The 15,744-nt window shown below is 48.0% G+C and overlaps 1 protein-coding gene across 2 annotated transcripts; it reads left to right on the top strand.

Annotated features, from left to right (window-relative positions):
- Positions 1 to 2,845: 2,845 nt before the first annotated feature.
- LOC136624407 (oocyte zinc finger protein XlCOF8.4-like) lies at positions 2,846 to 11,299 on the top strand. Of its 2 annotated transcripts, XM_066598382.1 has the most exons (8): positions 2,846 to 2,882; positions 3,574 to 3,729; positions 4,622 to 4,754; positions 5,339 to 5,518; positions 5,608 to 5,731; positions 5,814 to 5,878; positions 6,248 to 6,350; positions 9,854 to 11,299. In XM_066598382.1, exons 3-8 carry the CDS (start codon positions 4,677 to 4,679, stop codon positions 10,705 to 10,707), a joined length of 1,404 nt encoding a protein of 467 aa, XP_066454479.1. In that variant the 5' UTR covers positions 2,846 to 2,882; positions 3,574 to 3,729; positions 4,622 to 4,676; the 3' UTR covers positions 10,708 to 11,299. The 2 variants fall into 2 exon arrangements, with proteins under 2 accessions (XP_066454479.1, XP_066454480.1); XM_066598383.1 differs by lacking the exons at positions 2,846 to 2,882; positions 3,574 to 3,729 and having other exon boundaries at positions 4,170 to 4,754.
- Positions 11,300 to 15,744: the final 4,445 nt, after the last annotated feature.

The raw sequence follows: 15,744 nt of genomic DNA, 5'->3' as shown, positions 1-15,744 counted from the left end.
GTCCTGTGTTTTGTGCATCTTCCCAGGACCTTTAATCAGGGATAGTCAGGTCCCAGATGAAGACAGTGGGGCAAACCTTATCGGGACAATCACCCTGCTTTTAGGCAGGGGTTTCCCACTTTTCTTGACTAGAAAGGGATGGAGCTCCTTCCAACTTTATCTGGAGAGGTGCAATTGGTCTATGCAACATTTCTAAAGGAGTTATTGCGGTTTTACTTGGACATCATCCTGCGTCAGTGCTTTAGTGCGCTACATGGATGTAAGGGGTGGTTTTCTCCAACCGCTATATAACTTTATTTTCTCTGAATTTTGAGGGATGGAAAGAAGTTCATAGAGACTTAATTTGTCTGTCTTGGAAGAAACAGAGATAAGATGTACGTTGTGTCAGGTTGTGCTGCTGGAATCTGTGCTACAGGGTTCCAGGAGCACACCTTCACAGGTTGGGGTTGATTGGCTCTGGAAGAATACCACACCCAGCCAGCTCAATCAGCTTTTAGTCTGCAGTGCATATAAACCCAGCTCCTGTCAGTGTTTGACTGGTGTTCATTGTGAGCAGTCATGTTACTTCAGTGAACAGCTTGCTGTTTGACTTGTGTCCTGTCGTCTGTCCTGTTGCAGCTTGCTGTGTGATCTGTGTCCGGTGCCGCTGGACTCTTGGTTAGTGTAGGGACTAGCGGTATAGCCAGGAGCCTTGAAGTGGCCCGCTAGCTTCCATGTTTTGATCAAAATGTCAACTAATACCTGGCATTTATATTCAGCTTTACTATCTGCTATTAGTGGTTGCATTTTGGTTGATGTATGGTGTGATTCCGGTTCTGTGTGTCAGCTTACTCTGTCCACTTGTCCCTGTCATGTGGCATGTTTATGTGTCCTCTTCTGGTGGCATGGTTCCTAGGAGCAGCTAGGGCCCAGATCCAAAGACCGCTGTGCCTCCCTTTATAAGGGCGATGTCCCCGCTTAGGTAGGGTCATGTAATCCTCCCTGTAGTTCAGGGCCAGTTGTCTGAAACCCGTGTGTATTGTTTGGTCACGTTCGTGTGGGCCCCATGCTTAGTTGCCCACAAGACCGTAACACTTTGAGAGTTTTTTCCCAGAGTTAAGTACAATTGTGCAGTCTTTGTATTAGTACGTTTGATTGTTTGGAAATGTTTAAAAAAAAAGCTGGTTAGCTAGGGTTTACTGCCAACTCCCAAGCCTCAGTGGTTGAGATGGGTGCCACCTGTATCCAGGCCGAGGAGGTCATTTGAGTATCTTGTCTTGACTGAGGTGGCTGCCGGGGTACCTCCAGTGTGATGTCCTTGGTTTAGGGGTTAGTATGTTAAGCACTCATTGTTTTTATAGAAGGATTATGGGAAATACCATCTGCCTGATCCTTAGAGGAACTGCAAGATGTCAGTGAAGAGTAAAGTAGCCTGAGGACTGGATGGCAGTCTGAGATACAGAAAAAGGTTTGGATCAGGAAGGTTATAAGATCCTCTACTTGGGGAAGAGGGATCTAGATCGGGAAGTGATGCTGGTTTTCCTGGCTAAAACTGTTCTCAAGCCTAAAGTGGACCAAACACTTCGTGCTGTCACAGAGCTGTTCAGGGAAGATAAAGCTGGTCAAGATGGCTTAACATCCAATTTTTATAAGACCTTTAAGGACATCTTGGTTCCCCACTTGGCAGAAGTATTAACCCTTTCCAATCCAATTTCTATAGTGGTTTTCCTAGGGGGCTTACTCTTTTTCTACTATTATACAATGGCGCTATATGCTGGCTTACACCAGTACTGCATGAGGTGGCACGTTGGATAGGCTCCGACAACAGAGAGGCTGGCAATATACAGTAAGAGAACCCCGACAGACGTCTTCCAACATCGGAGCTGTACAGCCTTAAATCATAATGCCTTTAGACGTCAGACAGTGGATTGGAAAGGGTTAAATATCCATCCAACAACAGTGAGGAGGTCAGCTTTCATTTTTGTCACACATTGGCACCCCCCTCCCCAATGTACTTCTCAATGTGAGTAACACATATTCCCACATTACACCCATATATGACCCCATACATAGTAATTACAGACATATATGGCTCTGCCCCTCCGTCTCACACGCGCACGGCTCTGCCCCTCCGTCTCACACACGCTCGGCTCTGCCCCTCCATCTCACACGCGCTCGGCTCTGCCCCTGCGTCTCACATGCTCTCGGCTCCGCTCCTCCATCTCACAAACGCTCGGCTCTGCCCCTCCCTCTCACACGCACTTGGCTCTGCTCCTCCGTCTCACACGCGCTCGGCTCTGCTCCTCCGTCTCACATGCGCTCGGCTCTGCCCCTCCGTCTCACACACGCTCGGCTCTGCCCCTCCGTCTCACACACGCTCGGCTCTGCCCCTCCGTCTCACAGGCGCTCGGCTCTGCCCCTCCGTCTCACACGCGCTCAGCTCCGTTCCTGCATCTCACACGCGCTCGGCTCTGCTCCTCCGTCTCACACGCGCTCGGCTCCGCTCCTCCGTCTCACACACGCTCGGCTCCGCTCCTTCGTCTCACACACGCTCGGCTCCGCTCCTTCGTCTCACACACGCTCGGCTCGGCTCCTCCGTCTCACACACGCTCGGCTCGGCTCCTCCGTCTCACACACGCTCGGCTCTGCTCCTCCGTCTCACACACGGTCGGATCTGCTCCTCCGTCTCTCTCGCTCGCTCACTCACTCACACGCGCTCGGCTCTGCTCCATCTACTCTCTGAATACATCCTCACACAGCAGAGTCCTGCATCCACTGAGCAGAGAGACCTGGTCATGTGACCCCCTTGTCTCCTCCCACACACTGATCACATGATGGTGACATCATCATAGGTCCTGTAAGCACAGAACAACCCCACGGCTCCTGTCCGGCTGCAGGTGGAGGTATGTGGGGGTCACAGCTTCCCCTTGTGGAGACCCCGGGGAGGGGCAGGAGATTAGCAGCCATGTAATGCTCCTCTGGGGAGTCTGCGATGCAGATAGGAGATGGTGCAAGGCCTCTGCAGCGCCCCCTATTGCTGCTTTTTAAGGTATCTTTATGCAGAAGGAACATTTCTGAACACAGTGATATCGGCCTGCGCGCGTAGAGCCGCCACCTTAGTCACAAAATACCGCCCATGGTAAAGAGGGTGTGGCTTAAAGCTACGGTTATTCCAGTGACCTTAGTTGTGGCCCCAAGAGTAGTAATGCCCTCCCCGCCCTGAACCTGTGGCCATGCAGAGACCACACAGCATCTCGTAGGTCATTCACCCTCCAGCTACTGTCGGGCCATCATGGTTACAAGCTGTGACCTCTGACCCCTCCTGGCGTCTACATCCTGCAATCCTTACTGATCCCAGGGGGAGAGGTCAGGGGTCACCGCTCTGTTTATGGCAGGTCTGATATTGCTCTCGCCAAAGTGCGTTTTTCATTCAAAACCGCCTCCCATCGCTTCCGTGAAGTTGCATTCGCGCCTCAAAGGATCACAAGTGCTTCCCGTTGATTTCACATGGCACGCTGTGTCTTTTGGGATCACAATGGGCGAGGTGTTCCCAGGGAACTTCAAAAAATCGGACCTACTAATAGGATTTTTAAGTTTGCAGCATCGCTGTGAGGGAAAGAAATGGAGTTCATATTCGCGCCAGTTCTGTGCACCTCGCAACGCGCAAAACTCACATGAGATTCTCACTAGTACAAATACAGCCTCAGAGCAGGAGCCGGGATCTCCGAAGTTAGCCGAGCCACCGGTGAGGTCAGTAAAAAGGCATTTTGCGGTCACAAGGGGGTTAATTAAGTAAGAAAGTGTTGGATATTTAAAGTGGGGGGAATGTCACCTCACCTCCAGCTGGCTGATTCTTCTGCTTCCTGTGAGGTTATGTACATTGCCCGCAGTCTTCTTCCTGATCAGCGGTCTTTGGATCTGGGCCCTAGCTGATCCTAGGAGCCACGCACCAGAACAGGACGCATTCACATGCCACATGACACGGACTGAACAACAGGACACACAAATGTAACCACTAGTAACAGATAGCAAGCTGAATATAAATACCAGGTATTAGTTGACATTTTGTACAAGACGTGGAAGCTAGCAGTATAACCAGGAGCCTGCTAGCTTCCTGTGAGCTGCTATTAAAGTTCCTCCCTCTCCCCTTGCTGGCAGCTCCCATAGGCTTCAATGGAAACTTGCAGCTAAAAGATATAGGGCGAGACCTATCTTTTCCAGCCACGTATAAAAGTGGCCGGACGGAATCCTCAGCGTATGTGCTGACTTTTCCGGCCGTCCGATTTTATGCACCGGAAAATCAGCCATCCAAACAAATGCATTGGCATCCACTGCTTCAGATGGTCGGGATTTTTGGCTGATATTTTATCGCGGCGTTCGTGTGAATAACGCCTTTTACTAGAATCACTGTTGCGGACCCGTCGGCTGTATTGGGCGTGTAAAGGTGTGACATGCTTTGACCTCTGACATGGAGGAGCTGACTTGTCTAGATACTCAACTGGTGTTCCAACCCGCACAAAGAGAGAACACAACATCTAGACTTTATTACCTCCTCACCGGTTTCCCGTTATTCTCTCCAGTAATTGTATTATTCCAGGGGGTTCTGTATGATGTTACATTGTCTCGTCTTCTTCCCATTCAGGATCCTCGGCTGATATCTTCTATATCAGATAATTATCCTGATTGACCCAACAAGGATGGATAGGAACCGGGACAAGATGGCGGAGAGTATATTCACCCTCACCCTAGAGATACTCTTCCAGCTTACAGGAGAGGTGAGAGATTCTGGGGATGACGTCACGTTCCATCATTCTTATCTATGTCAGCCTCTGGTCACATCTATGGCAGAGGATTTACTGCCGATTCATCATAAAAGAACAGACCTGTTATATGGAATACTTCTTTATTTGAAAATTACATAGAATAAAAGGTCAGCGCAAACGTGTTTTGGAGCGCAAAGCTCTTTGTGCACTGCATTAAATATTTTTGTAATAAAGAATAATTTTTTTTATGAAGCTTTTCTTTGAGTGTATCTTGGGCTGTTGGACTTGCGGACTGGTTTCCGGCATTCTGTCATTCATACAATCTAGGTTTGTTCTGCATTGCTGTCATTGGCTTTTCTATAGACCTGTTATAAACTAATGGGAGATTGTTGGCTGCCTTTGATGTCTGTCAGGTACAGGTAAGAGATCTGTAACTCTGATCATTTTGTTCTTCTGCTCCTGTGACTGAGTAGAACAACGGAGATGATGAACACAGATGTGAGGAGAATCTTAATAAATGTTGGCCATAACTGGAGACATGAAGGACTCTGGGAATGTCTGCAGGGATATTTATGGATGTATCTCCCCATAAACAGGATTACACGGTAGTGAAGAAGACTTCTAGTGATGGCTGTCAGGCCCCGGTGTCTGATGGATGGGGAAGACCCCTGAGCCCAATCACAGGGCCTCCACCTCACCCCCTGATACTGGAGGAGATCAATGAGCAGAAGATCCTAGAACTCACCAACAAGATGATTGAGCTGCTGACTGGAGAGGTGATGCTGCTGGGAATGCTGGGACACTATACAGTAACGCTATGGCGGTATAACGTGTCTGGGTGATGACGGTATCATTGTGTTGTCAGGTTCCTATAAGGTGTCAGGACGTCACTGTCTATTTCTCCATGGAGGAGTGGGAGTATTTAGAAGGACACAAGGATCTGTACAAGGACGTCATGATGGAGGACCACCAGCCCCTCCCATCACCAGGTAATAGACAGGACTAAATCCACACGGCCTTTATTATTTGTATGTAGAGAATGAATTCAGTGGCTGTCTGTGTTTTCTGCAGGCAGATTCAGTAAGAGAACAGCAGCGGAGAGATGTCCCCGGCCTCTTCTTCCACAGGATGATCAGGTAGATGGAGAGAAGGTCTCATGAAATCTCCCCTCTGGTCTGTAGGACGGCTGGGAAGGTCTTGTGTATAGTCTTATTATAGATTGATACTTGTGTAATGAGAAAGCTGGAGATGGCAGGATTACAGCCGACCGCAGACATTAGATCTCCGCATCTTATCACTATTTTCTGGTTCTGGAGACTTCTGGCTGGAATAAAGAAGCAACAGGTTGGAGTTATACAGGAGACCTGCAGCTATTTGGCCCAGATCACTACTGCTGTCATGTCATTCCGGCTCCTCCTACTAATTAATGACCTTTTCTGGCCATATAAAACCTTCCACACGACTTCTCCATCTGTGTGATGACTTTTACAATATTTATTTCACAGCTTGTGAAACTGGAGGAAGATCCGATCCCTATTGATGCTACAGAGACACATGTGAGGGGGTATCAGCCGTGTAAGGAGGGGATTCCTACAGATAACCACCCAGGTGAGTAATCACTAAATGCAGGGAACATCACAGATTTTCCTCATTCACTGACTACAATAATTTTGTGTATACTGTATTTTTAAGCTCTGTGCTGTCAGTTTTTACAGCTCTTCCTTTTTATATTCAGCCAAAATACGTATTATAGTGTATCTGTCATTTATTTGTTTTTTTACGTAAAGTATGCACAATTTTCAATACATTTAATTAACTGATTAAATGAGCTTTTAGTGGGAAAAACTTTCCCCACATATTGCCCCTATCCCATTTCAGCCAAGCTGCAGAAGACTGTTGCTAGAGAAAATCTGTCTTCAGTTGCATAGCTGAATAGGGACAGTGAGTACGGGAAGGCTCCTTCACTGTTTGTCTGCAATGAGCTTCCTTGGAGGTAGAAATTAAGAAACTGAAAGCTCTATATCCATGTGATGATTGTAAAACCAATATGCCCATGGAATGCTTTATAAATTGGGTGTGTTAGTGAAGACAAAAATAAAATTGGAAAAACTTGGCAAGTGGAACAACTCTGAGCAAATACAGGCTCTGGAGATCAGGGTAAAAATCTGACTTCTTGTTTATCTGACTCAAAATCAGCATGTTTCCGTGTTTCCGGGATGCAGCCCCTTCATCAGAACGGCTGGATGGAACACAACTTGGCAGGCATACAGAATATAGTTGTGTCCCTGAGGTCAGAGGCCTTTTTACCCTGATCTCTAGAGTCTTTGTTTGCTCATAGAGTTGTGCCAGTTGCCCAGGTCCCTTTTATGATTTTCTACTTCACATTTCACCAGAAGGGTGATGATGGGTACACAGATACATGAACCTAAGTTCATCAACAGAACCTGATGGCCTCTTATCGTGATCTATTGGTCCTTGGCCTGATGTCTACCTTAAAATTATGATGCTTTGCCATTAAAGGGGTGGTCTCGCGAAACCAAGTGGGGTTATACACTTCCGTATGGCCATATTAATGCACTTTGTAATGTACATTGTGCATTAAATATGAGCCATACAGAAGTTATTCCACTTACCTGCTCCGTTGCTAGCGTCCTCGTCTCCATGGTTCCGTCTAAATTCGCTGGCAGCTTGCTTTTTTAGACGCGCTTGCGCAGTCCGGTCTTCTCCATTCAGCACGAGCCGCTTCAGTGTGCTCCCCGCTACAGCTCTTCTGCGCATGCGCAGACGAGCTGTCACTGCTCGGGAGCGCGCTGAAGCGGCCATTCTGCACCATCCTCTGTTAGAGGAAGGTGCAGAAACTGGAGCTGCCCAGCGGAGAAGACCAGCCCAGCCCAGCCCAGCAGCCCCGAGAAGCCTCCCAGGTAAGTGATGGGTCGGGGGGGGGGGCTGCCGCTGCGCCGGGCTGCGCCGGGCGGGGGGGCTGCCGCTGCGCCGGGGGGGCTGCCGCTGCGCCGGGGGAGCTAGCGCTAGGCCGGGGGGGCTGTCGCTGCGATGGGGGGGGCTGTCGCTAGGCCGGGGGGGCTGTCGCTGCGCCGGGGGAGCTAGCGCTAGGCCGGGGGGGCTGTCGCTGCGCCGGGGGAGCTAGCGCTAGGCCGGGGGGGCTGTCGCTGCGATGGGGGGGGCTGTCGCTAGGCCGGGGGGGCTGTCGCTGCGCCGGGGGAGCTAGCGCTAGGCCGGGGGGGCTGTCGCTGCGCCGGGGGAGCTAGCGCTAGGCCGGGGGGGCTGTCGCTGCGATGGGGGGGGCTGTCGCTAGGCCGGGGGGGCTGTCGCTGCGCCGGGGGAGCTAGCGCTAGGCCGGGGGGGCTGTCGCTGCGCCGGGGGAGCTAGCGGTGGGCCGGGGGGGCTGTCGCTGCGCCGGGGGAGCTAGCGGTGGGCCGGGGGGGCTGTCGCTGCGCCGGGGGAGCTAGCGCTAGGCCGGGGGGGCTGTCGCTGCGATGGGGGGGGCTGTCGCTGCGCCGGGGGAACTAGCGCTGGGGAGCCGGGGGCTAGCGCCGGTTACCTGCTGTCTGGTCGGCGGCTGCGGGGCGTCTGGTCGGCGGCTGCGATGCGTCCGGTTGCCATGGAGACACAGCTGGCGGCGTCTCGGGAGCGCGCACGTCGGGCTGCAGCGAGCGACTGGGAAAGAGCCGGCGGCCATCTTGAGGAAACTTTTATAACTTGCTGAAACGCTGGAACGGTAAGTACGAACCAGCTAGAAATGTCATTTACAGGGGGGCTTAGTTATGTGTGTTTAATGGGGGGGACTGGGCAAAAAAAAAAATTAACTGCTTCCTCGAGACATCTCCTTTAAGCTAAATAGGGCTGGCATAATAAACATGGAACACAGTTCAGCTTATGGTATCACTCTGTTTTCAAGTTCTCCACTTACTTGCTTACAAATGCAGACTAATCTTACCTTTAAACCCAGAACTCCTACTCTCCAGTGCTGCCTCCCCACATGTGCAAGTACTATTTTCATGTTCCCTCTCCTCTTCAGAACCAGAAGGACTGGGCATGCTCAGTAGGAACTTCCCACATCTTGGTACAAGTAACAGTCAGCTGGGTTAGTGAATGGCTACAAACATATGTGTGCCCTCTGATAATGGCGTTGCCGGCCTTCTAAAAGCATCTTTATTCCCTGGTCAGCAGCACATAATCAGCAGACTGTAGTTGCAGCGCAGTGTAGGGCAGTTTACAGCAGGGGGCGTCAGCAGCTCTTATCCATGGCACATACGACTCCTGCACTCTCTAATCTTACAAGCTATATGAGCCGTGGATAAGAGCAGCAGCTGAGAGCGCCTGCTGGATGTAGGAAATTACCATCATCGCATGGGAGGAAATCAGCGCAGAACACGTCCTACAATGTGGAAGTATTCAGTTGCAATGGAGAGATAAAAAAAAACAAAAAAAGTAAGTTTACTGGCTTTAAAAAATTGGCCCATTAGGATGGTTGTTTGTGCGTAAAGGCTGATTTAGACACAACAAGAATCTCTCAAAATTCGCTCGAAATAATTTTTTGAGTGATTCTCGTTCTGTCTAAATGCACTGACATTGTGCAGTTTTCGTGCACGAGTCGTTGCTCGCTCAAGTCTAGCTTGCTAGAATTGAGCGATCAGCTGTTATCAGCGGAGCAGGGTGTTATCAGCCCGCTGCACTCATAAGATTCTCTATGCCTGTGTCCTGCTATGAATTCACAGTGGGGCACAGGCTGTAAGCACAGAGAACACTACAGCTGTTTGCTTATGCAAAACAGCTGTAATGTTCGTCGAGAGTTAGTGGCAGTGTCCCGCTGCGCCTGCATAGCTGTATAGTAACTAATTAGCTACTATAAAGTATGCAAAGATGATCGCTCAAAACTGTTGCTTGAGTGATCATCTGTCAGTGTAAATGGGGTATTAGGCGCTCCACAAATTATTGTGCTTACTTTAACAAATGGGGAAAACCTCTTCAGTCGTTGAATTATAGCTAAATACCTCGTAATTTGTATGGACACCTAATAGAAAATTGTATTAAATATCAGTATAATTGTAATTTATATTCAAAAATAATAAAATTACTTTTGTTCTTGGCAGATGACGACACCAGGAGCTCAGAGGGACATCTGATATCAACAGATTTTCAAGTGGAAGATCATGGTATCATACAATATACCTATGAAGAGCCTGACGTTATCCCAGATATACCCTCAGCCCTTCGCAGCAAAGATCTGTCATCTGATACTTTTATACAGGTTCCATCTTCTGATTCATCATGGACTCTTAAACAAAATAACATTTACAGAAGTGGTGTTGAAAATCAAAGTGTTCACGCAGGGGAAAAGCCGTATTCATGTTCAGAATGTGGAAAACGTTTTACACATAAATCAGATCTTGTTAAACATCAGAGATCTCACACAGGGGAGAAGCCATATTCATGTTCAGAATGTGGGAAGTGTTTTAGAGCTAGATCAGATCTTGTAAAACATGAAAGAATTCACACAGGGGAGAAGCCATATGCGTGTTTTGAATGTGGAAAATGTTTTAGAGCTAAAGCAGCTCTTAATATACATCAAAGAATTCACACAGGGGAGAAGCTATTTTCATGTGCAGAATGTGGGAAATGTTTTCAGCGGAAATCACATCTTGTTACACATCAGAGAATTCACACAGGGGAAAAACCATATTCATGTTCTGAATGTGGGAAATGTTTTAACCAGAAATCATATCTTATTACACACTGTAGAATACACACAGGGGAGAAGCCATATCTGTGTTCTGAATGTGGGAAATGTTTTACAGATAAATCACATCTTGTTACACATCAGAGAAGTCACACAGGGGAGAAGCCATATTCATGTTCAGAATGTGGAAAATATTTTGCTCGGAGACCAAATCTTATTTACCATCAAAAAAGCTGCCACAGAGGAGAGGCCATATTAATGTTTTGAATTTTATATAAAAAAGGACAGTACCAAGTAAACTCTCTTCTGTAAATCACGTCTCATATTGCGCTCACCGTCCATGTGAATTCCCCATGGATTTAAGATGTTTTTGTCAAAACAGATACTCTCATCAATTCGGGGAAGAAGTGGTCAGCTGCAGCAGAAGATTGCTGAGTTGCTTTCAATTGCGTGCATTGCGTGCACCTAGCCCATCTCATTGTTTTCAATGGGAGACCTCACATCACATGGCGTGCACCTAGCTGATACCATTAAAAATAATGGGCGCCGGGATGCAAGAGAACGCAGCAAGATAGAAAATGCCACGATTTGTTTCCTGCATCGCTGTGCCATGCAGGAAAACATCGCTCATGTGTATGACCCCCATTCAAAAGAATGGGGTTCATATTTGTGCGTCTTGCAACGCACAAATCTCACGTGACTTTCTCACCCGTTTGAAGGCGGCCTAAGAAATATGTGAAATTACCAATTCATGTGCATGTTTCTGGTATATATGTAGTGCAAAGTAAGTTCATCATGTTCCTGCCCTCCCATGTGATCATGTGTATTTATTAAATACATCGTTAGATTTGTTCCATTATTACCTGAGGAAGGACCCTGTGAAGTCCGAATGCTCGCTAGAACATCATGTATTTTTGTTAGTGATTAAAAGGTATCCTATCTACAACATGGCAACACTCTTGATCTAATTTTCCTCTGCCACTGCTCTGTCTCCCATTTTACTAACTGCCCCCCCCCCCCACACTCACAGACCACAACCTCCTCTCCTTCTCCATTAAGCACCCTAACATTTCCCCAGACCATCCCACCTATTGCACCTCCAGGAACCTCCAGACCATCTACACGCAACAACTTGTCGGGACCGTAGAGTTCTTTCTCCCATCGCTCTCCTTTCATGCCCAAACCTGTCAGCCGAACACTACAACACCACCCACAGACACACCCTGGATGAAGCAGCACCCCCCCCCCGTGACTTATGTCATCCCAAGCGTGCTTCATCCGGTGGTTCTATAGGAGTGCTGAATGGCTGTGGCGCAAATCCAAACAGCCAATAGACTTCACCCATTTCAAATTCATGCTCAAAACCTACAATCTGGTCCTCCACCATGCCAAACAAGTTTATTTCACCTCCCTCGTCTCCTCATTATCCCACAACCCCAGATGACTTTTTGACACATTCCTCTCCCTCCTCAGACCCAAAGAACAGGCCCCCGTGACAATCTCAATGCTGGAGAGATAGCCGCACACTTCAAAGAAAAAATTGAAAACCTCTGCATAGAAATCTCCAAACCTTGTGCGGCTAGTCGCAATCCTGGTCTTTTCAGCACTGCAGCTACCACTCATTCATTATCCATGTTAGAACCAACAACAGAGGAAGAAGTCTCCAAGCTGCTTTTCACTGCCTACCCCACCACCTGCGCCAGCGACCCTCTTCCCTCACACCTCTTCTGGTCCCTCTTACCAGCTGTTATTACCCATCTCACCACCATCTTCAACCTCTCCCTGACCTCCGGCATCTTTCCCTCCTCATTTAAACGTTTAAACACTTCCTCTCTACTAAAGAAACCTTGACCCGACTGACGCTGCCAAGGTAGGTGTTATGTGTAGAAATAGTGAGGAGAGAATTACACCAAGGATCCCGGACTTTGGGGAACTAGTTGGGACACTTTCTGGTTTTCAAAAAGTTAGATTATACTTACTGAGAAATGGGTTTTTAGGGAGTCTCCATGACAGCACCACCTGATATCGCCTTCTCCTGATAGGACAGGAACACACAGGTTTAACCCCCTCCTTTCCCACCTTCCTCAGTGCTTTATAACGAACCGCCAGGGGTAGAAACTCAACTGAAATGACCTACCTATATTGGTATGCTTTCATGGAAATTAATTACATTTTTTCAGGGGGAAATGTACGGGTGCTGTCATGGAGACTCCCTAACAACCCCGGTTATTTGTAAGTATAATCAAACTTTTCTCTATTGTCCATGACAGCACCACCTGAGACGTACCAACTAAATTTGTCAGGGTGGGACTACTGCCGAAAGGACCTTACAATGGGTGGTGGACAGATAGGGCTTGCAACTCACTTATCCTCCTTGCTGAGGTGATGGCCACTAAAACTACAGTTTTCCCATTCCGTCCGTCCGTCCTGACAGCACACATGGAGGTTGTCCTCTTGCTCTCGCTGGGACAGGAAGAGGAGAGTTCTTAAGGCCACCTCCCACCTTCATTCTTCAGTGTTCTTCCTGTCCCAACAGACACCAGGAGTGTTCCATGTGTGCCGGAGGATGGAGAGCCCTATGGGGAAAAAGTCTCATCTGGATCCGGCGGACTGTGTTGGACACAGAGGCGGTCTTATGATCGCCGCCCCCTGCAAATGCTGCAGTATCCCTTCAGAAGAGGGCCCGGACTGAGCGCTCCAACAGACCTCCTGCTCAGTCCGGATTCCTGCTCAGGAGAGTGGAGGCGGTCTTCGGATCGCAGCCCCTCTGCAAATGCTTGCATACCTGCAGAGGGGCCGGCGTCTAGTAGTGATTGCTTGATAGCTCCACTACCCCAGAGAGCCTCTCTCCTGTGGGGCTATGAGGGGAAGGTGGCAGGTTTGAATCCCTAATGAGCTTCTCCTGTGGGATTACAGCTCAGTCTCCTCCTAAAGCTATGGACAGCATGGAGGTAGCAAGGGAAATCTACAAACCGTGAGTAGTCAACTTACAAAAAGCTCATTGCTTATTTTTGGTGTGCTGGCACTCACCTGTTATTGCAGGATGTAACTGCATAGCTAAGGCCTGGTGAGTAGTTCACTTAAACAAAGCTCATAGTATATGTTGGATGTAATGGCACTCCCCTGTTATTTCAGGATGAATCTCAATAGCCAAGGCCTGGTGAGTAGTTCACTTTAACAAAAATCTCATAGTATATGTTGTGGTATAATGGCATTTTGTTAATACAGGATGAATCTCCATAGCCAATGCTTGGTAAGTAGTTCACTTGAACAAAAGCTCATAGTATATGATTGGTATAATGACACTAATCTTTTAATGCAGGGTGAAAATCCATAGCCAAGACCTGATGAATAGTTCACTGGAACAAAAACTCATAGTATATTTTTGTATAATGGCACTTGCCTTTTAATATAGGATGAAACTCCATAGCTAAGGCTTAGGGAAGGCTAAACGGGGCGGAGCTGGAATCCTTGATGGGTAATCTCCGCCAGATGGTCAGAGAACCAGTCTCTAACCCCAGCTGGGTCCCTCTAGACCAGCAAATAAGGACTCGTTTTTATGAGCACCCTGAAGGAATGTGGTGCTATAACTTAGCTGAATTAGGCCTGCTTCACACGGGCGACAAAGTTGAACGATTTTGTAGCAATGCTACAAATCGCATGTATGTGAAGCCCATGCTTTCCTACGGGTTCCTTCACACATGCGATGTTTTGTAGCATGCAACAACCCGACACAAAAACCTCACGGGTCCGGCGATATGCCTGCGACTCATAAGGTTTTGTAGCCCATGTTTCCCTATGCAGCCTTCCTCTCTGTTGCATTGCAACACACGAAAACGTGGTTTTCGTGCGGTGCGATGCAACTTTGATAGTAGCAAATGCTACTGTCAATGCTATAATCTAAGCCCTAACTGCAGAAAAAAAATACACATACATCACCTGAGACGCGCTGTCAGCCCAGCTGCATCTTCTCCCCGTATCCCGGCACCGATCTTCTCTTCTGGCCGGGGATTTAAAAATCCCCGCCTCCTGAAAGCGCTAACTGTGATTGGCTGACGCTTAGCCAATGACAGTCAGTGCTTGATGAATGGCTGTGATTAAACCAATCACAGCCATTCATCGAGCATTGGCTGTGATTGGCTGTCAGCCAATCACAGACAGCGCTTCCAGGAGGCAGGGATTTTTCCAATTCCTGCCCAGAAGATGAAGAAGAGAAAAAGTCCTGGGATCTGGAAAGAAGTTGCGGCAGCACCCTGGACAATGCGGGAGAGGTAAATGGGAAATTATTCTTACTGTTAATTCCTTTTCCATGAGTCCATCATGACAGCACATACTTCCCCACCCTATTGGATTTTGTGTGTATTGTGCTTGGTAACGTAATAGTACATCTGTTTTTCAAAAGTTTGGGTGGTTTAACGTAGTGTTCCTCAACTCCAGTCCTCAGAGACCGCCAACAGGTCATGTTTTCAAGCTTTCCCCAGTTTTGCACAGATAATATAATTATTGTCAGTGCCTCAGACATTGCCACAGGTGTTCTTACCATAGGATATCCTGAAAACGTGACTTGTTGGTGGTCACTGAGGACTGGAGTTGGGGACCCCTGGTTTAAGGGATCCTGGATTAGAAAGTCTGGCTGGGCTGGTAGTAGGACCTGTTCCTGAAGACTTAGGTTTTTTTAGTAGCCGAACCAACTTCTTCTTGGCCAGAAGGGAGCTACTAATATGAGGGTACATTCCTGATGCTGGAATTTCTGGAGGACCCTTGGAATTAACGGAATTGGAGAAAATGCGTAAACTAAGCCTCTGCCCCAGTTTTGCGTTAAAGCATCTATTGCCATGTGGTGGTCCCCGGGGTTGAGGGAGAAGAACATTTCCAGTTTGTGGTTCTTCCTTGTTGTGAAAAGATCTGTGCGCGGGGTTCCCTATCTGGCAATGAGAACTCTGAAGACTTCCTGTTGTGAGGGTATATGTATATATTGCCATATGTTTTTTATGCTTTTATACCTGTATGCAAGTTCTATTCAATTCTAAAATGAGAAAAACTTAATACGTCGCCTTACATCAGATATTCCAAAGGCCTTGCAAGTCAAAGACAAAATGTATCCTGAACACCGCAAGGAAGAACCGGATACGAAGGCCGTGTGCTTGGCTGTTTTCCCAGAAGCGCCGTATCTAGATAACGACTGTTCAACTACGTATATGATTATCACTGTCTCAGGTGGAAATCCGGACTTCACATATAGGGTTATGCGGTGAATTTGAGCCAATGAGACCATTACCAATTCCTAGTAATGTGACCAAAGGG

Source organism: Eleutherodactylus coqui, chromosome 4, assembly GCF_035609145.1.
Source record: "Eleutherodactylus coqui strain aEleCoq1 chromosome 4, aEleCoq1.hap1, whole genome shotgun sequence".
Classification (NCBI taxonomy): Eukaryota; Metazoa; Chordata; class Amphibia; order Anura; family Eleutherodactylidae; genus Eleutherodactylus; species Eleutherodactylus coqui.
The sequence above is the reverse complement of the archived record's forward strand: the minus strand, read 5'-3'. Positions and strand labels throughout refer to the sequence as shown.